This window comes from Salvelinus namaycush, chromosome 37, assembly GCF_016432855.1.
Source record: "Salvelinus namaycush isolate Seneca chromosome 37, SaNama_1.0, whole genome shotgun sequence".
In the NCBI taxonomy this organism is placed as follows: Eukaryota; Metazoa; Chordata; class Actinopteri; order Salmoniformes; family Salmonidae; genus Salvelinus; species Salvelinus namaycush.
Window position 1 is genome coordinate 31761265 of NC_052343.1, and position 27956 is coordinate 31789220.

The 27956-nt window shown below is 48.5% G+C and overlaps 1 protein-coding gene across 1 annotated transcript; it reads left to right on the forward strand.

Moving 5' to 3' along the window:
• The first annotated feature begins 660 nt into the window (after positions 1–660).
• Positions 661–27866, forward strand: LOC120031041 (transmembrane protein 245-like). Its single transcript, XM_038976580.1, has 15 exons — positions 661–1407; positions 2657–2774; positions 3495–3710; positions 4025–4240; positions 4394–4563; positions 10460–10564; positions 10707–10789; positions 21172–21262; positions 21370–21468; positions 21719–21856; positions 21966–22088; positions 24524–24669; positions 25294–25394; positions 25596–25770; positions 25957–27866. The coding sequence occupies exons 1-15, from the start codon at positions 802–804 to the stop codon at positions 26198–26200; spliced, it is 2631 nt and encodes an 876-aa protein (XP_038832508.1). The 5' UTR covers positions 661–801; the 3' UTR covers positions 26201–27866.
• Positions 27867–27956: the final 90 nt, after the last annotated feature.

Here is a 27956-nt window from a genome sequence, read left to right on the forward strand (position 1 = left end):
GATGACCAAACTAACCCAGATGGAACACTTTATTTTAGTGGCAAGTGCTAGCAATAACGTTGAGTGGAGATCTTTTTTCAACAGTGAACATTCATGAGTAAGTGATTAGAGGCTATTGAGCATCATCTCTCCGACACCCAGCACATCCACGAGGGGTCACAACCTGTGTGACAGTTGTAACTGTATGCAGCTGAGAATAAACAAAACACTAAATTGGTGAATTTAGTGGAAACCTGCCCATTTGTAACAAGCGTGGAAACAAGGATTCATTGTTACACCTTTGTAATTACAGACCGCAATTACTACCGGTTACATGTTGTTATTACACTGTAACTATTGGTTGTTACAGTTAACTACAATACTTGTTACACTGTAATTACACTCTAATATGGGCACTTAAAAGGAAGTTTTACCTATAACTGTTTTGTAATATGATAGGCTATGCAAATATGTGATGACTTTGCATATTTCCTAGGTGACAGCGCGGACATCCTGAAGTCGTGGTGATTCTCCTGACAAAGGTCTGTTTATTCACATTTCTGTGTGTAGTTCAACTGGGCATTCCAGAGAGTAGGCTACTAGCAGCGAACTAAGCAGCGAGCACAGCTCTGTCTGGCACCAGCCAGCTACAATACCCATCATACCTTGCGACGGTTACGTCACCACTACGTCTAGTGTTGTGTTGTTCCTCATGTGTGATAGCGGTATCAAAGATCCTGGAAACTACGCTCCTTCTTCCGTCTGTGGTGGTATTGGGTGGGATCCGCAGGAGGAACGCAGACCGAGGCGGATTCATTGAAGATGGCAGACGAGGAGGACTCGGGGCCGGAGGCAGAGCCGGCTCCTTTCTCTCCCGCGGAAACCCCTAGTTCCGCCCGGCCTCACTACGTCTCGTTCTCCGAGAGCGTCCAGCCAGCGGTGGGCATGATGAGCCAGCTACTCAGCCAACCTTCCTCCCTCAAATTCGACAAGAACATCAAACAGGCCTTCTACAACACAGGAGCGTTGATTTTCGTGGCTATCTGTTGTGGAGCGGCTGTCCTAGTCTTCTTTATCCTGGAAGCCTTTCTGAGACCACTGCTCTGGGCCGTTCTCTGCGGGACCTTCCTCCACCCATTCAAACACTCCCTAGCCCGGCTGGGACGCTCCTGGCTCAACGGCCTGCAGGACACCGGGACGCCGATACTCCTGGGGACGCTTCTGGTCCCGGTGTGGTGTTTCAACCACGGGGTGGATTTCCTGGGGGGTCTGGTGCTGGAGAGGCTCACGGTGTTGCTGGTGATCGGGGCGGGCGCGCCACTCATCTACTTCTTTTACCTGTTCTGGAGCGTCATTGGCATGCAGGTGATCATCGGGCACGTGTGCGACGTCATCGGGAGCGCGCTGGACTGCTTCCACTCTGTGTGGGTGAGTGACAGGGACACTACTGACGCTGAGGGAGGAAGACCCCCACAATTATAAGAAAGGCTTTTCCAATACTGTAGCCTACAACAGGATGGACAGGGGATAAGACTGTAATGCAGCCCTTACATGAATCAAGTACTCAGCTAACTAAATGTAGATTTCCTGAGACCTTTCACAGGCCTTGGCTTAGTGTGTGTGTGTGTGTGTGTGTGTGTGTGTGTGTGTGTGTGTGTGTGTGTGTGTGTGTGTGTGTGTGTGTGTGTGTGTGGATAGTAGGCTACTGTCCATAACTATGAAACATTTCCTTAAACTCTTTATAAAATAGATAAAGAACTCTTATAAAAGTACATTCTGCTTTTTCTCTCTTTCTACTCCCTCCCTCCCTCATCTTCCCTCTTTCTCTGCCCTCCCCTCTCTCTCTCTTTCTACTCCCTCCCTCATATTCCCTCTCTCTCTGCCCCCTCTCTCTCTCTTTCTCTCCCTCCCTTATCTTCTCTTTCTCTCTGCCCCCTCTCTCTTTCTCTCCCTCCCTCATCTTCCCTCTCTCTATGCCCCCCTCTCTCTCTTTCTCTCCCTCCATCATCTTCTCTCTCTCTGCCCCCCTCTTGATCTCTACTCCCTCCCTCATCTTCTCTCTCTCTGTCCCCCTCTACTCCCTCCCGCATCTTCTCTCTCTCTCTGTCTCTCTCTCTCTCTCTACTCCCTCCCTTATCTTCTCTCTCTCTTTCTCTCCCTCCCTCTCTCTCTACTCCCCCCCTCATCTTCTCTCTCGCTCTCCCTCCCTCTCTTTCTCTACCTCCCTCATCTTCCCTCTCTCTATGCCCCCCCCTCTCTCTCTCTACTCCCTCCCTCATCTTCTCTCTCTGTCCCCCTCTCTCTCTCTCTACTCCCTCCATCATCTTCTCTCTTTCTCTGTCTCTTTCTCTACTCCCTCATCGTCTCTGTCTCTCTCTACTCCCTCCATCATCTTCTCTCTCTCTGTCCTCTCTCTACTCCCTCCCTCATCTTCTCCCCCTCTCTGTCCCTCTCTATCTCTTTCCCCCTCTCTCCCTCATCTTCTCCCTCTCTCTGTCCCTCTCTCTCTCTTTCCCTCTCTCTCTCTACCCCTCCATCATATTCTCTCTCTCTCTGTCCCCCTCTCTCTCTTTCCCCCTCTCTCTCTACTCCCTCCATCATCTTCTCTCTCTCTCTGTCCCTCTCTCTCGCTCTACCCCCTCCCCCATCTTCTATCTTCCTGTCTTCCTCTCTCTAGGTGATGACAGTGGTGTTGGGGTATGTGCTGGCAGTAGCCTGCAAATGGAGCCCCGGTACAGAGAGATACCTGAGAACTATGTCTGTACCTGTCTGGACCATACTACTCTTTTACCTGGGTGAGGAGAGGGGGAGAGAGGGAGGAGAGAGGAGGAGCTATGTGAGTGAGAGCCATGCCTGTACCTGTCTGGACAACATGTTCTATTCTTCTACCTGGATACAGACAGGGGAGTGGGAGAGGGAGTGGGAGAGGGAGTGGAAGAGGGAGAGGGAGAGGGAGTGAGAGAGGGAGAGGGAGTGGGAGAGGGAGTGGGAGAGGGAGTGGGAGAGGGAGTGGGAGAGGGAGTGGGGGAGGGAGTGAGAGAGGGAGTGGGGGAGGGAGAGGGAGAGGGAGTGGAAGAGGGAGTTGAAGAGGAAGTGGGAGAGGGAGTGCGAGAGGGAGTGGAAGAGGGAGTGGGAGTGGAAGAGGGAGTAGAAGAGGGAGAGGGAGTGGGAGAGGGAGAGGGAGTGGAGGTAACTTTGTAGGTATTTATGTTCCATCATAAGATAAGGAAGTGTATAAAGGTCAAGTGTGTGGCCGTGGTCTCAGGATATTTAGTCTTTAGCATTAATAGACAGCTGGTAGTGTGCTGGGAGGGAGGGAGGGGGTGTTAACATTCAGGCTGAAATGTTAAAAGACACTGAGAGCTGAAGCACTGCTAGGACAGAGGTATTTACAGGGGGAGTAGTAGCACATTCTGATGTAGTTTCAAAAGGAGTCTACTGTTCATTAATCATCACACTGCTATACTCCCCTCTCACCATATACCTCCCCCTCTCCCCCATGCCTCTCTCTCTAGTGTCTCTGACTGGCTCGTGGAGAGTTCCTGTGTTTGTAATCGTGGTCACGCTCCTCATCGTGGGCTCTCAAGAGAAACCACCTGTCCCTGGCAACTCAGGTGAGCTGTCAGGACAGGTGTTGTCGTTCGCTGCTAACACCATCTACATGGCCATCTCCTGCAGTAACCTCCATCTGGGCCCCGAGAGAGAGACCAGCACCAGCAGTGTCTCCGCAGGTCAGATAACATACACACACACACGCACGCACGCACACAAACACACACACACACACACAAACACACACACACACATAGGCGTTGTATCACAGTAACTAACCATCAGCCACAAAAAGCTCTCTAAGTCTTAATTCTATATTAATTCAGTAGATGTTGACGGTTTGGTCTGATTTAACGACCACTTTCTCACCCTTTCTATCGCGTTTTCAATCCAAATATACTTCATTGTCTTGACTGTCACAACGGCTTAATCCCTCTCATCTCTCCTCACTCCCTCCCTCCTTTCCTTATCTCCCCCTCCTCTCTCTCTGTAGATGGGGTGGACTCTGTGGGCCCTGGCCCTTCCGGTCCCCCCTCTGTCTTCCCGTTCACCCGTCAGGCCCGTCCTGAGCTGGGGGGTCTCTTCCAGAAGGAGAAGGGGTCCCAAAGAGCCAGTGATATCTACTTTGTCCTGCTGGCCTGGGCTTTTGTACTGGTCCAAGTCTGGCTCAATCTCTGGATGCTACAACTGCTGCCTATCCCAGTGGCTGGTAATATCTGAAACACACACACACACACACACACACACACACACACACACACACACACACACACACACACACACACACACACACACACACACACACACACACACACACACACACACACACAAATGCATAACAGTGTGTGTGTTTGTGTTGCAGTGTGGGTGTTGAAGAAGCTGGTGGTACATTTTGGTCTGAAGCGATTCGCTGAGAAGACTCTGTCGTCATGGTGGGTAGGACTGGAGAAGTTTGGCCATGAGCGACAGGACGCCATCATGCCTGGACCAATCAAAGGACTCGTTCAGTTCCTGCTACGGGTTGACACCAAGGTAATGGCCCCCCCGGCCAACTCCCATAAGACACACAGCCACCCTGCCAACCTCCCTGAGACACACAGCCACCCTGCCAACCTCCCTGATACACACAGCCACCCTGCCAACCTCCCTAAAACACACAGCCACCCTGCCAACCTCCCTGATACACACAGCCACCCTGCCAACCTCCCTGAGACACACAGCCACCCTGCCAACCTCCCTGATACGCACAGCCACCCTGCCAACCTCCCTGAGACACACAGCCACCCTGCCAACCTCCCTGATACACACAGCCACCCTGCCAACCTCCCTGATACACACAGCCACCCTGCCAACCTCCCTGATACACACAGCCACCCTGCCAACCTCCCTGATACACACAGCCACCCTGCCAACCTCCCTGATACACACAGCCACCCTGCCAACCTCCCTGATACACACAGCCACCCTGCCATTCTCCCTGAGACACACAGCCACCCTGCCAACCTCCCTGATACACACAGCCACCCTGCCAACCTCCCTGATACACACAGCCACCCTGCCAACCTCCCTGAGACACACAGCCACCCTGCCAACCTCCCTGAGACACACAGCCACCCTGCCAACCTCCCTGAGACACACAGCCACCCTGCCAAACTCCCTGAGACACACAGCCACCCTGCCAACCTTCCTGAGACACACAGCCACCCTGCCAAACTCCCTGAGACACACAGCCACCCTGCCAACCTCACTGAGACACACAGCCACCCTGCCAACCTCCCTGAGACACACAGCCACCCTGCCAACCTCCCTGAGACACACAGCCACCCTGCCAACCTCCCTGAGACACACAGCCACCCTGCCAACCTCCCTGAGACACACAGCCACCCTGCCAACCTCCCTGAGACACACAGCCACCCTGCCAACCTCCCTGAGACACACAGCCACCCTACCAACCTCCTTGAGACACACAGCCACCCTGCCAACCTCCCTGAGACACACAGCCACCCTGCCAACCTCCCTGAGACACACAGCCACCCTGCCAACCTCCCTGAGACACACAGCCACCCTGCCAACCTCCCTGAGACACACAGCCACCCTGCCAACCTCCCTGAGACACACAGCCACCCTGCCAACCTCCCTGAGACACACAGCCACCCTGCCAACCTCCCTGAGACACACAGCCACCCTGCCAACCTCCCTGATACACACAGCCACCCTGCCAACCTCCCTGAGACACACAGCCACCCTGCCATTCTCCCTGATACACACAGCCACCCTGCCAACCTCCCTGATACACACAGCCACCCTGCCAACCTCCCTGATACACACAGCCACCCTGTATTTTTATAAACCACTTCCTGATCTATCTCTGGTCACTGCTGGAGGGTGCTGATGCATACAACACTGTAGACAAGATAAAACACAATTCTTATCGACAGTGATTCTGTGATTTTGATCGGCTAGCAGCAGTGTAGTGTCCTGTCTACCCTGGGGTAACGGTTCTGGACAGTTAAGGTAAGGGTTGAAGCTGGGTGAAGAGGCAGGAGCTGGTCTTCTCTGTGATATATGAATGATCTCCTTAAGGGTTAATATTACTACTGAATGATCTCCCTACATGTTAATATTACTACTGAATGATCTCCTTACAGGTTAATAAACTACTGAATGATCTCCCTACAGGTTAATATTACTACTGAATGATCTCCCTACAGGTTAATATTACTACTGAATGATCTCCCTACAGGTTAATAAACTACTGAATGATCTCCCTACAGATTAATATTACTACTGAATGATCTCCCTACAGGTTAATATTACTACTGAATGATCTCCTTACAGGTTAATATTACTACTGAATGATCTCCCTACGGGTTAATATTACTACTGAATGATCTCCCTACAGGTTAATATTACGACTGAATGATCTCCCTACAGATTAATAAACTACTGAATGATCTCCCTACAGGTTAATAAACTACTGAATGATCTCCCTACAGGTTAATAAACTACTGAATGATCTCCCTACAGGTTAATAAACTACTAAATGATCTGCCTACAGGTTAATAAACTACTGAATGATCTCCCTACAGGTTAATATACTACTGAATGATCTCCCTACAGGTTAATAAACTACTGAATGATCTCCCTACAGGTTAATATTACTACTGAATGATCTCCCTACAGGTTAATATTACTACTGAATGATCTCCCTACAGATTAATATTACTACTGAATGATCTCCCTACAGGTTAATATTACTACTGAACGATCTCCCTACAGGATAATATTACTACTGAATGATCTCTCTACAGGTTAATAAACTACTGAATGATCTCCCTACAGGTTAATATTACTACTGAATGATCTCCCTACAGGTTAATAAACTACTGAATGATCTCCCTACAGATTAATATTACTACTGAATGATCTCCCTACAGGTTAATAAACTACTGAATGATCTCCCTACAGATTCATATTACTACTGAATGATCTCCCTACAGGTTAATATTACTACTGAATGATCTCCTTACAAGTTAATATTACTACTGAATGATCTCCCTACGGGTTAATATTACTACTGAATGATCTCCCTACAGGTTAATATTACGACTGAATGATCTCCCTACAGATTAATAAACTACTGAATGATCTCCCTACAGGTTAATAAACTACTGAATGATCTCCCTACAGGTTAATAAACTACTGAATGATCTCCCTACAGGTTAATAAACTACTGAATGATCTCCCTACAGGTTAATAAACTACTGAATGATCTGCCTACAGGTTAATAAACTACTGAATGATCTCCCTACAGGTTAATATACTACTGAATGATCTCCCTACAGGTTAATAAACTACTGAATGATCTCCCTACAGGTTAATAAACTACTGAATGATCTCCCTACAGGTTAATATTACTACTGAATGATCTCCCTACAGGTTAATATTACTACTGAATGATCTCCCTACAGATTAATATTACTACTGAATGATCACCCTACAGGTTAATATTACTACGGAATGATCTCCCTACAGGTTAATAAACTACTGAATGATCTCCTTACAGGTTAATAAACTACTGAATGATCTCTCTACAGGTTAATATTAGTACGTAATGATCTCCCTACAGGTTAATAAACTACTGAATGATCTCCCTACAGGTTAATAAACTACTGAATGATCTCCGTACAGGTTAATAAACTACTGAATGATCTCCCTACAGGTTAATATTACTACTGAATGATCTCCCTACAGGTTAATATTACTACTGAATGATCTCCCTACAGGTTAATAAACTACTGAATGATCTCCCTACAGGTTAATATTACTACTGAATGATCTCCCTACAGGTTAATAAACTACTGAATGATCTCCCTACAGATTAATATTACTACTGAATGATCTCCCTACAGGTTAATAAACTACTGAACGATCTCCCTACAGGATAATATTACTACTGAATGATCTCCTTACAGGTTAATAAACTACTGAATGATCTCCCTACAGGTTAATAAACTACTGAATGATCTCCTTACAGGTTAATATTACTACTGAATGATCTCTCTACAGGTTAATAAACTACTGAATGATCTCCTTACAGGTTAATATTACTACTGAATGAGGTCACTTAATTGTTTTACCTCTTGTCTCACCCCCTCATCTCACCCCCCTCGTCTCACCCCCTTGTCTCACCCCCTCGTCTCACCTCCCTCGACTCACCCCCTCGTCTCACCCCTCGTCTCACCTCCCTCGTCTCACCCCCCTCGTCTTCACCTCTATGCCTCAAAGAGGAAAGAAGAAAAGATATTGCACTCTCGCTCTGTTTTTCTCTGCACCGTTTTGTTGTTTTTTGTATTCTGCTCAAGCACACGTTGACACATCTGGTATCCAATCAGAATGGCATTCACTCCCTGCATCCAATCAGAAATTCCCTGCAGCACTTCCTGTTTTCTAAAGCTCCCCTTTACTGCCTGTATCCAATCACAATCTGTGTTGTTTGTGCTTGGGAACCATGTGATGATTGCTTCACAGGTCTGTCAAATAATCATTTCCCCAATGTCTCTTTGTCTCCTCCTGAAGCTCTGGCATTGGCTTAACAAGCAGGTAATGTTCTGGAGGAGAGCTCTGCTAAGAGAGAGAGAGAGAGAGAGAGAGAGAGAGAGAGAGAGAGAGAGAGAGAGAGAGAGAGAGCATGAGTGTGTGTGTCTGAAATAATGTCAAAATGAGAATGAAAGAGAGAAGAAGAGGAAGAGTGTATGAGTGTGAAATAGTCAGAGAACAAAAGAGAGAGAATGATAAAGGAAGGAAGAAAGAGAGTGTGTGAAGCAGTGTGAGCGCCCTATAGTAGCTTGGAGTGACGCTGTAACCATCCACTGTCATCCCTCCATCCTGTATCCGCCCCTCGCTGACCTCACTTCCTCCCTGCTTCCTGCTTCTGTTGTGGTGAAGCTACGGTGGGGCGAGCTCATTCATTGGCTCCTCAACCTTCCTTAGCTTCTCCTCTGTGATCTGATTGGCTAGTTGGCTTCTGAGCGTGTGTGAGGTGCATGGAGAGAAGAGACTGCTTTAGACCAAGCTGAGGAGAGTGCCGGGGGGGTTGGGTTGGGGGGGCAGGGCTGCCCCTACTATTACCAAGGCAGGGTAGACGCTCCCTGCTATTCCCTAGCTCTGGAAATGAAGAGCTGCACCATGGAGGAGCATTAGCAGACCGCCTAAAGAAAGATCTGGGTGGAGTCCTGGGGGTTACATGGGTTTGGGAGGGGTGGGACTGAGCTGGTACTGGGTTGGGTTGGAGTCTGATCCATATTGGACAGGGGGGACATCCATATTAATGACTATTCTGTAGTGAAGGCGTTAGATTAGCATCTGTAAAGGTAGACTCCGCCTCGAGCAGCACGGCTGATATTGAGATGAGCGAGATGCAAGACTTTGCTTTCACACAGTCACACAGTATCCGCACATGTGCACAGGTTCGCTTCACACTGATAGAGCGTACTAGCTACGGGACCAAAACAGAGGAGAAGTTGAGCCTCTCTGTCCAACGCTCTTAGTTGTTGTGGGAATTGACCCAATCGCTGGTTACTTTGTGCATCTACGTCATATCGCTGAGTCTACCTTTAAAACAGCAGTTATATCAAACCAATTTCTGATTCTGACTGGTCTTGAGCTGAGCTTTGCTGTAGTCTATATTTCTGTAGAGTCTATACTGTAGATTTTCTAGATCTCTCAGATTCTCATTCTGTTATGTGTTGACTCAGGATGTGTCCCAATACTCTGAGGTTGCCACCATATTGCTTCATGTGCTGTCAGGTCAGTGGCCATGTTGTGTAATACCACTGGGACACCGCCTTACTAATATCTCACCATCACCTCCAGCCTCCTGATGGTCATGTTCAGCATTCTTCCTCAGTGACCTCACACACTCCCAGGTCACTAAGGAAGGTGTCATAATGCTGTCATAAGGTATCATAGGGTTGTTATAAGGCAGGGGACATAGAGAAACCTAAATCCTGGGAAGTGACTGTCCTCCTCTGTGGCCCTTAAAGTAACTGCCTCTTAAAGTTACAATAAAGACGTGTAAAGAGATGAGCCTGCAGACAGAGCACACGTCTCACACACAGCCCTGGGGTTTAACATGCGTGCATTCATGCATGGTGTGTGATAGAGTGTGTCTGTGTGCACAGGCTGTTCTCAGGATCCAAGATGGCGGCGGTAGGCTTTAGTTCAGACACAGAATGTCTGCCTTGGTCTCTGGTTTCCCAGGGGAGAAGGACACAGGTTTCTCCATGTGTTCAGTCACATCTGCGACAACTCCTAATGGCTGACTTATGCTGACTTATGTCTCTCTTTCTCTCTGTCACCTTTCCCCTTCTTTTTTATCGCTCTCTCTTTTCTCTCTGTCTCTCTCTCTCTCTCTCTCTCTCTGTAGATGGTCATATGGTTGGAGCGCTCCCTGGATAAACTCATCAGTATCTTCATCATCTTCCTGCTGGTGACAGGAACTCTACTCATGGTTCTCCTGCTCACTGCTATGGTGCGGTACTGTGTGTTCCTCAGAGCTTACCATAGTTTGATTTCCTCTTCCACAGTACATAGCTAATTGAGATATAGGCTATTTTCAGCATAACCTCTCTCTCTCTCTCTCTCTCTCTCTCTCTCTCTCTCTCTCTCTCTAGGTTCATCATGAGAGTGTTCATATCATAGAGGTCACCAGTAACCTTATCAACGAGACTGTGTCCAGCCATCCAGAATGGGCCAAGTAAGAGAGACATGCACACACACACACACACACACACACACACACACACACACACACACACACACACACACACACACACACACACACACACACACACACACACACACACACACACACACACACACACACACACACACATCTTGTACACTTGGCTGTCCATCAATATTGATGATGACGTTACTCCCAATTGTCACAGAAGTGTGATTACTGTGTGGGGTTGTGGTTGTGCCAGTGCGTGTGGCTTTGCAGGCCAGACCTGCATGGTTTGCCACAGAGGGAGTGTGTTGCCCCTGCTGCTGGGGTTCGTGTGCAGGCCGTTGGATTCTTCTCTGTGATTATGTCCTGGAGGTTTGTGACACCCAGGTGGAACACCAGGTACGTCGTTTGCTAGCCAGGTTCTCCAATTTAGACATTGCCAAGGTACAGTATGTGACTGTATGTGAAGTGCCCCCCACTTCACATACAGTCAGAGAGGTGTTGACCATTGATGTGGAAGGTGAGCTCTTCTTGCTGGGGGTGAGTTGTTGACCAACGATGTGGAAGGTGAGCTCTTCTTGCTGGGGGGTGAGTTGTTGATCATTGATGTAGAAGGTGAGCTCTTCTTGCTGGGGGTGAGTTGTTGACCAACGATGTGGAAGGTGAGCTCTTCTTGCTGGGGGGTGAGTTGTTGATCATTGATGTTGAAGGTGAGCTCTTCTTGCTGGGGGGTGAGTTGTTGACCATTGATGTGGAAGGTGAGCTCTTCTTGCTGGGGGTGAGTTGTTGACCAACGATGTGGAAGGTGAGCTCTTCTTGCTGGGGGGTGAGTTGTTGACCATTGATGTGGAAGGTGAGCTCTTCTTGCTGGGGGGTGAGTTGTTAACCATCGATGTGGAAGGTGAGCTCTTCTTGCTGGGGGGTGAGTTGTTGATCATTGATGTTGAAGGTGAGCTCTTCTTGCTGGGAGGTGAGTTGTTGACCATCGATGTGGAAGGTGAGCTCTTCTTGCTGGGAGGTGAGTTGTTGACCAACGATGTGGAAGGTGAGCTCTTCTTGCTGGAGGTGAGTTGTTGACCATCAATGTGGAAGGTGAGCTCTTCTTGCTGGGAGGTGAGTTGTTGACCATCGATGTGGAAGGTGAGCTCTTCTTGCTGGAGGTGAGTTGTTGACCATCAATGTGGAAGGTGAGCTCTTCTTGCTGGGGGGTGAGTTGTTGACCATCGATGTGGAAGGTGAGCTCTTCTTGCTGGGGGGTGAGTTGTTAACCATCGATGTGGAAGGTGAGCTCTTCTTGCTGGGGGTGAGTTGTTGACCATCGATGTGGAAGGTGAGCTCTTCTTGCTGGGGGGTGAGTTGTTAACCATCGATGTGGAAGGTGAGCTCTTCTTGCTGGGAGGTGAGTTGTTAACCATCAATGTGGAAGGTGAGCTCTTCTTGCTGGGGGTGAGTTGTTAACCATCAATGTGGAAGGTGAGCTCTTCTTGCTGGGAGGTGAGTTGTTAACCATCGATGTGGAAGGTGAGCTCTTCTTGCTGGGAGGTGAGTTGTTAACCATCAATGTGGAAGGTGAGCTCTTCTTGCTGGGGGTGAGTTGTTAACCATCAATGTGGAAGGTGAGCTCTTCTTGCTGGGAGGTGAGTTGTTAACCATCAATGTGGAAGGTGAGCTCTTCTTGCTGGGAGGTGAGTTGTTAACCATCAATGTGGAAGGTGAGCTCTTCTTGCTGGGAGGTGAGTTGTTAACCATCAATGTGGAAGGTGAGCTCTTCTTGCTGGGGGTGAGTTGTTAACCATCAATGTGGAAGGTGAGCTCTTCTTGCTGGGAGGTGAGTTGTTAACCATCAATGTGGAAGGTGAGCTCTTCTTGCTGGGGGTGAGTTGTTAACCATCGATGTGGAAGGTGAGCTCTTCTTGCTGGGGGGTGAGTTGTTAACCATCGATGTGGAAGGTGAGCTCTTCTTGCTGGGGGGTGAGTTGTTGATCATTGATGTTGAAGGTGAGCTCTTCTTGCTGGGAGGTGAGTTGTTGACCATCGATGTGGAAGGTGAGCTCTTCTTGCTGGGAGGTGAGTTGTTGACCAACGATGTGGAAGGTGAGCTCTTCTTGCTGGAGGTGAGTTGTTGACCATCAATGTGGAAGGTGAGCTCTTCTTGCTGGGAGGTGAGTTGTTGACCATCGATGTGGAAGGTGAGCTCTTCTTGCTGGAGGTGAGTTGTTGACCATCAATGTGGAAGGTGAGCTCTTCTTGCTGGGGGGTGAGTTGTTGACCATCGATGTGGAAGGTGAGCTCTTCTTGCTGGGGGGTGAGTTGTTAACCATCGATGTGGAAGGTGAGCTCTTCTTGCTGGGGGTGAGTTGTTGACCATCGATGTGGAAGGTGAGCTCTTCTTGCTGGGGGGTGAGTTGTTAACCATCGATGTGGAAGGTGAGCTCTTCTTGCTGGGAGGTGAGTTGTTAACCATCAATGTGGAAGGTGAGCTCTTCTTGCTGGGGGTGAGTTGTTAACCATCAATGTGGAAGGTGAGCTCTTCTTGCTGGGAGGTGAGTTGTTAACCATCGATGTGGAAGGTGAGCTCTTCTTGCTGGGAGGTGAGTTGTTAACCATCAATGTGGAAGGTGAGCTCTTCTTGCTGGGGGTGAGTTGTTAACCATCAATGTGGAAGGTGAGCTCTTCTTGCTGGGAGGTGAGTTGTTAACCATCAATGTGGAAGGTGAGCTCTTCTTGCTGGGAGGTGAGTTGTTAACCATCAATGTGGAAGGTGAGCTCTTCTTGCTGGGAGGTGAGTTGTTAACCATCAATGTGGAAGGTGAGCTCTTCTTGCTGGGGGTGAGTTGTTAACCATCAATGTGGAAGGTGAGCTCTTCTTGCTGGGAGGTGAGTTGTTAACCATCAATGTGGAAGGTGAGCTCTTCTTGCTGGGGGTGAGTTGTTAACCATCGATGTGGAAGGTGAGCTCTTCTTGCTGGGGGTGAGTTGTTAACCATCGATGTGGAAGGTGAGCTCTTCTTGCTGGGGGGTGAGTTGTTGACCATCGATGTGGAAGGTGAGCTCTTCTTGCTGGGGGGTGAGTTGTTGACCATCAATGTGGAAGGTGAGCTCTTCTTGCTGGGGGGTGAGTTGTTGACCATCGATGTGGAAGGTGAGCTCTTCTTGCTGGGGGGTGAGTTGTTGACCATCGATGTGGAAGGTGAGCTCTTCTTGCTGGGGGGTGAGTTGTTAACCATCGATGTGGAAGGTGAGCTCTTCTTGCTGGGGGGTGAGTTGTTGACCATCGATGTGGAAGGTGAGCTCTTCTTGCTGGGGGGTGAGTTGTTGACCATCGATGTGGAAGGTGAGCTCTTCTTGCTGGGGGGTGAGTTGTTGCCCATCGATGTGGAAGGTGAGCTCTTCTTGCTGGGGGGTGAGTTGTTGATGTGGAAGGCAGTGTTTTCCATTAGCGTCGGCAGTCGGCTAATCAGCCGGTTACAGACTCATTTTCAGCCTGCTACATTTTCCACTTCATATTAACTAGGTTACTTTCCTTCTTCTAGCGATCTATTTCTAGGACAGGCGCCGGTCAGTCACAAAGTGAGTGATGACAGGGAAATGCAGCAGAGAGGAAAAGGCAAAGCGAGAGGTTTCACACTCGCCAAAATCTGTCCAAAGCTTTTCTATGGTCTTATTTTGGACCTAAGCTTGTCACCTGCCTTCCCACCTTTGGGACAACGACTCCCATTGTTTGGGCGGAGACATGAGCATCTCGTCATTATATACAGATCTTTGGTTGCAGTCAAATGATTTTACACTGAGGGAGAGAGCATGATGCTTGTGAATTTGCACCGCCCATGTAATGTAAGTGGTAACGATGAGTTGAAATTCACGACTTTGCCGAATTATTATTTTCATGTATTTTCTTTCGTGTGTTTCACACAGCCAGCCACGCGGAGTGGTGGCGCATAGTAAGCTATTTACTTAGTCTAGGCAGCCGATAGTGGGCGCTAGATCTGCACGGCTGTCTGATTGATTTGCATTCCCAGTAATACATACACTGGTTTCCCCCGTGGACTGGCTTGCACATAAAACTGAAAAGTTGTAATTTCCCTCCTTCACTATCTTTAATAGTTTAATAAAACACATTTTTCCATCACCATTGGCTGAACACGGTGTGCAACATCGCTGGTGTAATGGTTTTCTTCCTGGGATGAAGGAGAGGACCAAAACGCAGCGCGGCTAGTGTTCAACATGATTTAATAAAGAATGTCTGAACACTACAAACAACAAAATAATAAATGTGAAAACCGAAAACAGTCCTATCTGGTGCAGAACACAAAGACAGAAGACAACCACCCACAATCCCCAACACAAAACAAGCCACCTATATATGATTCTCAATCAGGGACAACGATTGACAGCTGCCTCTGATTGAGAACCATATTAGGCTGAACACAGAAACAGACAAACTAGACACACAACATAGAATGCCCACCCAGCTCACGTCCTGACCAACACTAAAACAAGCAACACACATAAGAACTATGGTCAGGACGTGACAGCTGGCTACTTTTTCTGGCTGGTTACTTTTTCTATTTGGCTACGATGTACTTGTGGAAAACACTGGGGAAGGTGAGCTCTTCTTGCTGGGGGTGAGTTGTTGACCATTTATGTGGAAGGTCAGCTCTTCTTGATAGATGATGAGTTGTTGACCATTTATGTGGAAGGTCAGCTCTTCTTGATAGATGATGAGTTGTTGACCATTTATGTGGAAGGTCAGCTCTTCTTGATAGATGATGAGTTGTTGACCATTTATGTGGAAGGTCAGCTCTTCTTGATAGATGATGAGTTGTTGACCATTTATGTGGAAGGTCAGCTCTTCTTGATAGATGATGAGTTGTTGACCATTGATGTGGAAGGTGAGCTCTTCTTGATAGATGGTGAGTTGTTGACCATTTATGTGGAAGGTCAGCTCTTCTTGATGGGGGTGAGTTGTTGACCATTTATGTGGAAGGTCAGCTCTTCTTGATAGATGATGAGTTGTTGACCATTTATGTGGAAGGTCAGCTCTTCTTGATAGATGATGAGTTGTTGACCATTTATGTGGAAGGTCAGCTCTTCTTGATAGATGATGAGTTGTTGACCATTTATGTGGAAGGTCAGCTCTTCTTGATAGATGATGAGTTGTTGACCATTGATGTGGAAGGTGAGCTCTTCTTGATAGATGGTGAGTTGTTGACCATTTATGTGGAAGGTCAGCTCTTCTTGATGGGGGTGAGTTGTTGACCATTTATGTGGAAGGTCAGCTCTTCTTGATAGATGATGAGTTGTTGACCATTTATGTGGAAGGTCAGCTCTTCTTGATAGATGATGAGTTGTTGACCATTTATGTGGAAGGTCAGCTCTTCTTGATAGATGATGAGTTGTTGACCATTGATGTGGAAGGTGAGCTCTTCTTGATAGATGGTGAGTTGTTGACCATTTATGTGGAAGGTCAGCTCTTCTTGATAGATGATGAGTTGTTGACCATTGATGTGGAAGGTGAGCTCTTCTTGATAGATGGTGAGTTGTTGACCATTTATGTGGAAGGTGGGCTCATCTTGATAGATGGTGAGTTGTTGACCAATGATGTGGAAGGTGAGCTCTTCTTGATAGATGATGAGTTGTTGACTATTTATGTGGAAGGTGAGCTCTTCTTGATAGATGGTGAGTTGTTGACCATTGATGTGGAAGGTGGGCTCTTCTTGATAGATGGTGAGTTGTTGACCATTTATGTGGAAGGTGAGCTCTTCTTGATAGATGGTGAGTTGTTGACCATTTATGTGGAAGGTGAGCTCTTCTTGATAGATGGTGAGTTGTTGACCATTTATGTGGAAGGTGAGCTCTTCTTGATAGATGGTGAGTTGTTGACCATTTATGTGGAAGGTGAGCTCTTCTTGATAGATGGTGAGTTGTTGACCATTTATGTGGAAGGTGAGCTCTTCTTGATAGATGGTGAGTTGTTGACCATTGATGTGGAAGGTGAGCTCATCTTGATAGATGGTGAGTTGTTGACCAATGATGTGGAAGGTGGGCTCTTCTTGATAGATGATGAGTTGTTGACCATTTATGTGGAAGGTGAGCTCTTCTTGATAGATGGTGAGTTGTTGACCAATGATGTGGAAGGTGGGCTCTTCTTGATAGATGATGAGTTGTTGACCATTTATGTGGAAGGTCAGCTCTTCTTGATAAAAGGTGACTTGTTGACCATTTATGTGGAAGGTGGGCTCTTCTTGCTGGGGGTGAGTTGTTGACCATTTATGTGGAAGGTCAGCTCTTCTTGATAGATGATGAGTTGTTGACCATTTATGTGGAAGGTCAGCTCTTCTTGATAGATGATGAGTTGTTGACCATTTATGTGGAAGGTCAGCTCTTCTTGATAGATGATGAGTTGTTGACCATTGATGTGGAAGGTGAGCTCTTCTTGATAGATGGTGAGTTGTTGACCATTTATGTGGAAGGTCAGCTCTTCTTGATAGATGATGAGTTGTTGACCATTGATGTGGAAGGTGAGCTCTTCTTGATAGATGGTGAGTTGTTGACCATTTATGTGGAAGGTGGGCTCATCTTGATAGATGGTGAGTTGTTGACCAATGATGTGGAAGGTGAGCTCTTCTTGATAGATGATGAGTTGTTGACTATTTATGTGGAAGGTGAGCTCTTCTTGATAGATGGTGAGTTGTTGACCATTGATGTGGAAGGTGGGCTCTTCTTGATAGATGGTGAGTTGTTGACCATTTATGTGGAAGGTGAGCTCTTCTTGATAGATGGTGAGTTGTTGACCATTTATGTGGAAGGTGAGCTCTTCTTGATAGATGGTGAGTTGTTGACCATTTATGTGGAAGGTGAGCTCTTCTTGATAGATGGTGAGTTGTTGACCATTTATGTGGAAGGTGAGCTCTTCTTGATAGATGGTGAGTTGTTGACCATTTATGTGGAAGGTGAGCTCTTCTTGATAGATGGTGAGTTGTTGACCATTGATGTGGAAGGTGAGCTCATCTTGATAGATGGTGAGTTGTTGACCAATGATGTGGAAGGTGGGCTCTTCTTGATAGATGATGAGTTGTTGACCATTTATGTGGAAGGTGAGCTCTTCTTGATAGATGGTGAGTTGTTGACCAATGATGTGGAAGGTGGGCTCTTCTTGATAGATGATGAGTTGTTGACCATTTATGTGGAAGGTCAGCTCTTCTTGATAAAAGGTGACTTGTTGACCATTTATGTGGAAGATGAGCTCATCTTGATAGATGGTGAGTTGTTGACCATTAATGTGGAAGGTGAGCTCTTCTTGATAGATGATGAGTTGTTGCCCATTTATGTGGAAGGTGAGCTCTTCTTGATAGATGATGAGTTGTTGACCATTGATGTGGAAGGTGAGCTCTTCTTGATAGATGATGAGTTGTTGACCATTTATGTGGAAGGTGAGCTCTTCTTGATAGATGATGAGTTGTTGACCATTGATGTGGAAGGTGAGCTCTTCTTGATAGATGATGAGTTGTTGCCCATTTATGTGGAAGGTGAGCTCTTCTTGATAGATGATGAGTTGTTGACCATTGATGTGGAAGGTGAGCTCTTCTTGATAGATGATGAGTTGTTGACCATTTATGTGGAAGGTCAGCTCTTCTTGATAGATGGTGAGTTGTTGACCATTTATGTGGAAGGTCAGCTCTTCTTGATAGATGGTGAGTTGTTGACCATTTATGTGGAAGGTGAGCTCTTCTTGATAGATGATGAGTTGTTGACCATTGATGTGGAAGGTGAGCTCTTCTTGATAGATGATGAGTTGTTGACCATTGATGTGGAAGGTGGGCTCTTCTTGATAGATGATGAGTTGTTGACCATTGATGTGGAAGGTGAGCTCTTCTTGATAGATGATGAGTTGTTGACCAATGATGTGGAAGGTGGGCTCTTCTTGATAGATGATGAGTTGTTGACTATTTATGTGGAAGGTCAGCTCTTCTTGATAGATGGTGAGTTGTTGACCAATGATGTGGAAGGTGGGCTCTTCTTGATAGATGGTGAGTTGTTGACCAAAGATGTGTGTCTTGCTGAGACTGACGGAGTTGTAGACGGAGGAGATAGGCTCAGTGAATGCTGCATGTATTCTGGTGAGTGGGAGAGGAGATATTGCTGTGCAAAGATGTGTTGAGTTGAGGTCTTGCTTGTGGCTTGGAGGCGCCGGAGGTTGAATAGATTGTCATCCAGCCGGAACTGCTTTATTTACCCAACATTCATCTCTTCATGGTACAGACGGCTCAAAGGCACTCAGCTCTGACAGAGCGGTGGAATGGGCCTGGGGGTTAACTAGGTGAGAAGTGGACTGGGCCTGGGGGTTAACTAGGTGAGCAGTGGACTGGGCCTGTGGGTTAACTAGGTGAGCAGTGGACTGGGCCTGTGGGTTAACTAGGTGAGCAGTGGACTGGGCCTGGGGGTTAACTAGGTGAGAAGTGGACTGGGCCTGGGGGTTAACTAGGTGAGCAGTGGACTGGGCCTGGGGGTTAACTAGGTGAGCAGTGGACTGGGCCTGTGGGTTAACTAGGTGAGAAGTGGACTGGGCCTGGGGGTTAACTAGGTGAGAAGTGGACTGGGCCTGGGGGTTAACTAGGTGAGCAGTGGACTGGGCCTGGGGGTTAACTAGGTGAGCAGTGGACTGGGCCTGTGGGTTAACTAGGTGAGCAGTGGACTGGGCCTGGGGGTTAACTAGGTGAGAAGTGGACTGGGCCTGGGGGTTAACTAGGTGAGCAGTGGACTGGGCCTGGGGGTTAACTAGGTGAGCAGTGGACTGGGCCTGGGGGTTAACTAGGTGAGCAGTGGGCTGGGCCTGGGGGTTAACTAGGTGAGCAGTGGACTGGGCCTAGGGGTTAACTAAGTGAGCAGTGGGCTGGGCCTGGGGGTTAACTAGGTGAGCAGTGGACTGGGCCTGGGGGTTAACTAGGTGAGCAGTGGGCAGGGCCTGGGGGTTAACTAGGTGAGAAGTGGACTGGGCCTGGGGGTTAACTAGGTGAGCAGTGGGCTGGGCCTGGGGGTTAACTAGGTGAGCAGTGGACTGGGCCTAGGGGTTAACTAGGTGAGCAGTGGACTGGGCCTGGGGGTTAACTAGGTGAGAAGTGGAATGGGCCTGGGGGTTAACTAGGTGAGCAGTGGAATGGGCCTGGGGGTTAACTAGGTGAGCAGTGGGCTGGGCCTGGGGGTTAACTAGGTGAGCAGTGGGCTGGGCCTGGGGGTTAACTAGGTGAGCAGTGGACTGGGCCTAGGGGTTAACTAGGTGAGCAGTGGACTGGGCCTGGGGGTTAACTAGGTGAGAAGTGGAATGGGCCTGGGGGTTAACTAGGTGAGAAGTGGAATGGGCCTGGGGGTTAACTAGGTGAGCAGTGGACTGGGCCTGGGGGTTAACTAGGTGAGCAGTGGGCTGGGCCTGGGGGTTAACTAGGTGAGCAGTGGACTGGGCCTGGAGGTTAACTAGGTGAGCAGTGGAATGGGCCTGGGGGTTAACTAGGTGAGCAGTGGACTGGGCCTGGGGGTTAACTAGGTGAGCAGTGGACTGGGCCTCTCATAGACATCACACCACCCTGTGGTGATAACCCCCTGGCTCCTCATAGACATCACAACACCCTGCGGTGATAACCCCCTGGCTCCTCATAGACATCACACCACCCTGTGGTGATAACCCCCTGGCTCCTCATAGACATCACACCAACCTGTGGTGATAACCCCCTGGCTCCTCATAGACATCACACCACCCTGCGGTGATAACCCCCTGGCTCCTCATAGACATCACACCAACCTGTGGTGATAACCCCCTGGCTCCTCATAGACAAACCCCCTGGCTCCTCATAGACAAACCCCCTGGCTCCTCATAGACAAACCCCCTGGCTCCTCATAGACATCACACCACCCTGCGGTGATAACCCCCTGGCTCCTCATAGACATCACACCAACCTGTGGTGATAACCCCCTGGCTCCTCATAGACATCACACCACCCTGTGGTGATAACCCCCTGGCTCCTCATAGACATCACACCACCCTGTGGTGATAACCCCCTGGCTCCTCATAGACATCACACCAACCTGTGGTGATAACCCCCTGGCTCCTCATAGACATCACACCACCCTGTGGTGATAACCCCCTGGCTCCTCATAGACATCACAACACCCTGCGGTGATAACCCCCTGGCTCCTCATAGACATCACACCACCCTGTGGTGATAACCCCCTGGCTCCTCATAGACATCACACCACCCTGTGGTGATAACCCCCTGGCTCCTCATAGACATCACACCACCCTGTGGTGAAAACCCCCTGGCTCCTCATAGACATCTCTCAACAGCTGAACAGGGTGCTGTATTGGTAAATCAGTCCCTGATTCTCTTTCTCTCTCCACCCCTCTCCTCCAGTTGGCTCCCTGAGGCCCAGGTCATCCAGAAAGCTATGAACTCAGCTGCCACTAACGTCCACCAGCACGGTCGAGAATGGATAACATTCAAGGTAAGAGAGACAACAGGAGAGAGATGGAAAGAGAGGGAGGGGGGTGGAGACACACTGGTAAAATCACTGATTGTGTGTGTGTGTGTGTGTGTGGTGTGTGTGTGTAGCTCCATAAGATGCTTGGTGAAAAGGGTAACCACACAGCTGTCATAGAGAAGCAGGTTCTGGAACTGTGGGACAGACTGTACCATTCCTGGTTTGTCAAGGTAACACGGGGGGGTGGCCTGGTCCATCAGACCACAGTATAGGGGGGTTCACATGGTCACATCTTCATGTTTGGCTTGAGAATATATAGACTGAAACACTGATTACCCCTTATAAACACAGACCAGAACTACACTATACATTCATACATGTCTCACTCTTTCAACACCGTCTGTGCGTGCGTGCGTGTCTGTGCGTGCGTGCGTGCGTGTCTGTGTGCTTACGTGTATGTCTACGGCGTTTCTGTCTCAGAATGTAACCCAGACAGGAGGGCGTAACCGTAGTGGTGGTCAGAAGCTTGTCCAGAGACAGAACAGCTGGCTGGGAGAGATCTTAGACTGGCAGGACATCGCCTCCTTCGCTCAGGAGAACATAGAAACACTGCTCTCTGTGAGTACACACGTGTGTGTGTGTGTGTGTGTGTGTGTGTGTGTGTGTGTGTGTGTGTGTGTGTGTGTGTGTGTGTGTGTGTATATAACGTGTGTATCCTCTGTTATAGATAGTGGAGTCTCTGTGGGTGGTGATGAGTCGGAACGTTGGGCTGCTGATCTCCACAACGACCACTCTCCTCACTGTCCTCTTCCACAGCGGCACAGCTCTCCTCAACTTCGCCCTCAGCCTGGTAATACACACAGCTCTCCTCAACTTCGCCCTCAGCCTGGTAATACACACACACAGCTCTCCTCAACTTCGCCCTCAGCCTGGTAACACACACACACAGCTCTCCTCAACTTCGCCCTCAGCCTGGTAATACACACACACAGCTCTCCTCAACTTCGCCCTCAGCCTGGTAATACACACACACAGCTCTACTCAACTTCGCCCTCAGCCTGGTAATACACACACACAGCTCTCCTGAACTTTGCCCGCAGCCTGGTAACACACACACACGGCTCTACTCAACTTCGCCCTCAGCCTGGTAACACACACACACAGCTCTCCTCAACTTCGCCCTCAGCCTGGTAATACACACACACAGCTCTACTCAACGTCGCCCTCAGCCTGGTAACACACACACACAGCTCTCCTCAACTTCGCCCTCAGCCTGGTAATAAACACACACAGCTCTACTCAACTTCGCCCTCAGCCTGGTAACACACACACAGCTCTCCTCAACTTCGCCCTCAGCCTGGTAACACACACACACAGCTTTCCTCAACTTCGCCCTCAGCCTGGTAACACACACACACAGCTCTCCTCAACTTCGCCCACAGCCTGGTAATACACACACACAGCTCTCCTCAACTTTGCCCTCAGCCTGGTAACACACACACACAGCTCTCCTCAACTTTGCCCTCAGCCTGGTAACACACACACACAGCTCTCCTCAACTTCGCCCTCAGCCTGGTAACACACACACACACAGCTCTCCTCAACTTCGCCCTCAGCCTGGTAACACACACACAGCTCTACTCAACTTCGCCCTCAGCCTGGTAACACACACACACACAGCTCTCCTCAACTTCGCCCTCAGCCTGGTAACACACACACAGCTCTACTCAACTTCGCCCTCAGCCTGGTAACACACACACACAGCTCTCCTCAACTTCGCCCTCAGCCTGGTAACACACACACACAGCTCTCCTCAACTTTGCCCTCAGCCTGGTAACACACACACACAGCTCTCCTCAACTTCGCCCTCAGCCTGGTAACACACACACACACAGCTCTCCTCAACTTCGCCCTCAGCCTGGTAACACACACACAGCTCTACTCAACTTCGCCCTCAGCCTGGTAACACACACACACAGCTCTCCTCAACTTCGCCCTCAGCCTGGTAACACACACACAGCTCTACTCAACTTCGCCCTCAGCCTGGTAACACACACACACAGCTCTCCTCAACTTCGCCCTCAGCCTGGTAACACACACACACAGCTCTCCTCAACTTTGCCCTCAGCCTGGTAACACACACACACAGCTCTCCTCAACTTCGCCCTCAGCCTGGTAACACACACACACAGCTCTCCTCAACTTCGCCCTCAGCCTGGTAACACACACACACAGCTCTCCTCAACTTCGCCCTCAGCCTGGTAACACACACACAGCTCTACTCAACTTCGCCCTCAGCCTGGTAACACACACACACAGCTCTCCTCAACTTTGCCCTCAGCCTGGTAACACACACACACAGCTCTCCTCAACTTCGCCCTCAGCCTGGTAACACACACACACAGCTCTCCTCAACTTCGCCCTCAGCCTGGTAACACACACACACAGCTCTACTCAACTTCGCCCTCAGCCTGGTAACACACACACAGCTCTACTCAACTTCGCCCTCAGCCTGGTAACACACACACAGCTCTACTCAACTTCGCCCTCAGCCTGGTAACACACACACACACACAGCTCTACTCAACTTTGCCCTCAGCCTGGTAACACACACAGCTACTTGCCCTCAGCCTGGTAATACACACACACGGCTCTACTCAACTTCGCCCTCAGCCTGGTAACACACACACACAGCTCTACTCAACTTTGCCCTCAGCCTGGTAACACACACACACAGCTCTCCTCAACTTTGCCCTCAGCCTGGTAACACACACACACAGCTCTACTCAACCTTGCCCTCAGCCTGGTAACACACACACACAGCTCTACTCAACTTCGCCCTCAGCCTGGTAATACACACACACAGCTCTCCTCAACTTCGCCCTCAGCCTGGTAACACACACACACAGTTCTCCTCAACTTCGCCCTCAGCCTGGTAACACACACACACAGCTCTACTCAACCTTGCCCTCAGCCTGGTAACACACACACACAGCTCTACTCAACCTTGCCCTCAGCCTGGTAACACACACACACAGCTCTACTCAACTTCGCCCTCAGCCTGGTAACACACACACACAGCTCTACTCAACCTTGCCCTCAGCCTGGTAATACACACACACACAGCTCTACTCAACTTCGCCCTCAGCCTGGTAACACACACACACAGCTCGCTCTGTGTGCCTCCTCCTTCATACCTTAATATTTACACTGTTGAGTGTGTGTCTGTGTGTGTGTCCCCGTGCGTGTGTGTGTCCTTTTGTGTGTGTATGTGTGTATGTGTAGGTGATATTCCTGACCACGTTGTTCTATCTGCTGAGTTCCAGTGGAGAGTACTACGAGCCTGTCAAATGGGTGATCAGCCTCACTCCTCTGTCCCAGCCCGGACCATCCTCTAACATCATAGGACAGTCTGTAGAGGAGGCCATCAGGTACACACACACACAGCACACACATAAACACACACACACGCACGGTCTTGTACAGCTAACCTTGTGGGGACACACAATTCAGTCCCATTCTAAATCCTATTTTCCCTAACCCCTAACCCGTACACTTACCCTAACCCATACACTTACCCTAACCGTAACTGTAACCCTCAAATTAAACCAAAAACCTAACCTGAACGCTAAACCTAACCCTAGCTCCTAAACCTAACCCTAGCTCTTAAACCTAACCCTAGCTCCTAAACCTAACCCTAGCTCCTAAACCTAACCCTAGCTCCTAAACCTAACCCTAGCTCTTAAACCTAACCCTAGCTCCTAAACCTAACCCTAGCTCCTAAACCTAACCCTAGCTCCTAACCCTAGCTCCTAAACCTAACCCTAGCTCCTAACCCTAGCTCCTAACCCTAGCTCCTAAACCTAACCCTAGCTCCTAAACCTAACCCTAGCTCCTAACCCTAGCTCCTAAATCTAACCCTAGCTCCTAACCCTAGCTCCTAAACCTAAACTTCTGGTCCCCACAAGAATATTTAAACACGTCCACACACACACTGCACTCATTTGACATTTGAAATGTTAAAACATATATTAGTTTAATTGTGTGTGTTTTAGAGGGGTGTTTGATGCCTCTCTGAAGATGGCAGGGTTCTATGGTCTCTACACCTGGCTGACACACACCATCTTTGGCATCCACATCGTCTTCATCCCCTCTGGTGAGTGTGTTCAAAACTGACTGATCAAATAGAACATCTTAACTTGCTGATGTTTGACTGACTAGCCTGGAGACGAGGAAAACCCTCCTTATGTCCAAACTATTAGATGAGTAACTTGTATAACAGGACTGTTCTATTTCAGTCTTCTGTCTTACTATTGTCAAACATGTTCCATGTGTCCTCTTCCCTCACCCCCTTCAGCCCTGGCAGCTATCCTGGGTGCGGTGCCATTCCTGGGGACGTACTGGGCAGCACTGCCCGCTGTGTGTGACCTGTGGCTGGCCCAGGGAGAGGGGGTCAAAGCCTTGCTACTGCTACTCTTCCATCTGCTGCCCACCTACTTCGTAGACACAGCCATCTACTCCGATATATCAGGGTACGAGAGTGTGTGTGTGTGTGTGTGTGTGTGTGTGTGTGTGTGTGTGTGTGTGTGTGTGTGTGAGAGAGAGTGTGTATGTGTTTGTGCGTATTCACTGTTTATGAGATCAGTGTGTAAGAGAGAGAAATCTAATCTGTTATGATATTAAAGTAAGTGTGTGTTGATATCTGCCCCCCCCCACAGTGGTGGTCACCCGTATCTGACTGGTCTAGCAGTGGCAGGAGGAGCATACTATCTGGGTCTGGAGGGGGCGATCATCGGTCCTATCCTGCTCTGTATCCTGGTGGTAGCCTCCAACATCTACAGTGCCATGCTGATGAGTCCCAACTCTGCCCAGCCCACCCCTGTACAGTCTACCTGGCCACTACATCCTGCCAGGTCCTTCATGGACACCACTCCCTCGGTGCTGAAGAGGGTGAGCGAGTGAGAGGTGGAGTGTCTCCTGGTTTCTCATTGACTGGGTGCCTGTTCCTTGGCTTCTTATAGGCTGATTACCTGGGAGAAGCACCCGTTCCTCCCTCGTGCTCCTCCCGAGCTCTATGAGGTCTCCCAGGCGGAGTGGCAGGGTGTGAGGGGAGGTTACCCACGATGCCATCAGCCTGATAAAGCTACTTTTCAAACCATAGAGGAGAGACCCTCCCCTCCCCCAACACATATGAAACCATAGAAAAGATTTACATTAGAAATCAAATCAATGGTCCACAATATTTAATATTGGATGTTTGACACCATATTTAATATTGAATGTCTGACACCATATTTAATATTGAATGTTTGACACCATATTTAATATTGGATGTTTGACACCATATTTAATATTGAATGTTTGACACCATATTTAATATTGAATGTTTAATTGATGCTCATCACATCTTGCTGAATGCGGTGCCTCTTTCAGTGTTCAACACATTCAGCGATGGTAAAGTTTATTGTGCCGCAATAAGGGATGGGATATGTGGATTTTAGAACATGGGTCTATTCTACCCATTCTATGTACACGTATAAGACCCCCCAGTACCAAATCTACAGACCTGCCTAAAGTGGGATGTATCCCCCCCCCCCCCCAATCCTTTCTGCCCCCTCTACCTGGCACTTTTGTGAAGGTTAAAGTTCAGAATGGGTCGCACGTTGTAAGCTGCAACGGAGCAATGAACTAACCCTGGTCCCGGAGAGCTACTGGATGGGCAGGGTTTAGTTCCAGCCCAGCATTAAGACATCTGATTCAAGTAATGAAGGATTTAATAAGGGAACTAGAACCTGTACACCCGGGTGCCCTCCAGATGCCACCAAAATTAACATTTAGCGCTTTTGGTTTTTATCATCTTTACTGTTATCATTAATATAATACTGTTTTATTATCTCTATGGTTACATGTTGTATGATGCATTGTCATGCTTGGGAGTTCTGTTGGCGTGGCGATGAGTACTGTATGCAGGCACTTCCTGTGCTGAGAGGTGGAACTTCCTGTGTTGATGTTTTTACATTTAAAAACAGATTAGTTTTCAGCTCAAGTTTATGTTTTGCTCTCTAACGCACACACGCACACGCACACACACACACACACACACACACACACACACACACACACACACACACACACACACACACACACACACACACACAGGTTGATGTCAGTGCTGCTGTAAGGTGAATGTAGTCTGAAGGCGCTGTAGTTGTTACATATCACGGTAATAAGGTAGTGGGTCCTGGCCTGTACTAACTACATCCTACTATAATCTATCACATACATACCCCGGATTACACACACAAGTATACACACACACACACATTCACTCCACGCTAATGGGAGAAGGATGAACTTTCACATTATAAATGTAACCGTTTACACCAACTGAACGATGTACAGGTATGTATTCTGATTGAGTACTCTGTATGTGAAGCACGACATCATCTTATGTGGCCGAAGCGTTAGCTGTCTGAGGTTGGGAGGACTGGTTATTTATCCTGAGAAGGTTGGAGTCCTACTGTTGGCTCACTTCCCTCACCCTGACGTCACCTGACTCTGGAACATACCGTTGCTGTGTTTTCTACTGGAAATGCACTGAGACAATAAACAGGACTGTTTCAACTAAGATGGTGTCCTGGTTCATTTTCAGACTGATCATCACATACATTTTTATATTTTCCCTCAACGATCAATCATTAACCAAACTGATTGGAGC

Excerpts from the sequence above, each read along its gene's own strand:
- LOC120031041 (XM_038976580.1), top strand. The coding sequence starts at position 802 with ATGGCAGACGAGGAGGACTCGGGGCCGGAGGCAGAGCCGGCTCCTTTC. Across the intron at positions 3,711-4,024 it reads CACCAGCAGTGTCTCCGCAG|ATGGGGTGGACTCTGTGGGC; the intron begins GTCAGATAACAT and ends CTCTCTCTGTAG. Across the intron at positions 10,565-10,706 it reads TTCTCCTGCTCACTGCTATG|GTTCATCATGAGAGTGTTCA; the intron begins GTGCGGTACTGT and ends CTCTCTCTCTAG.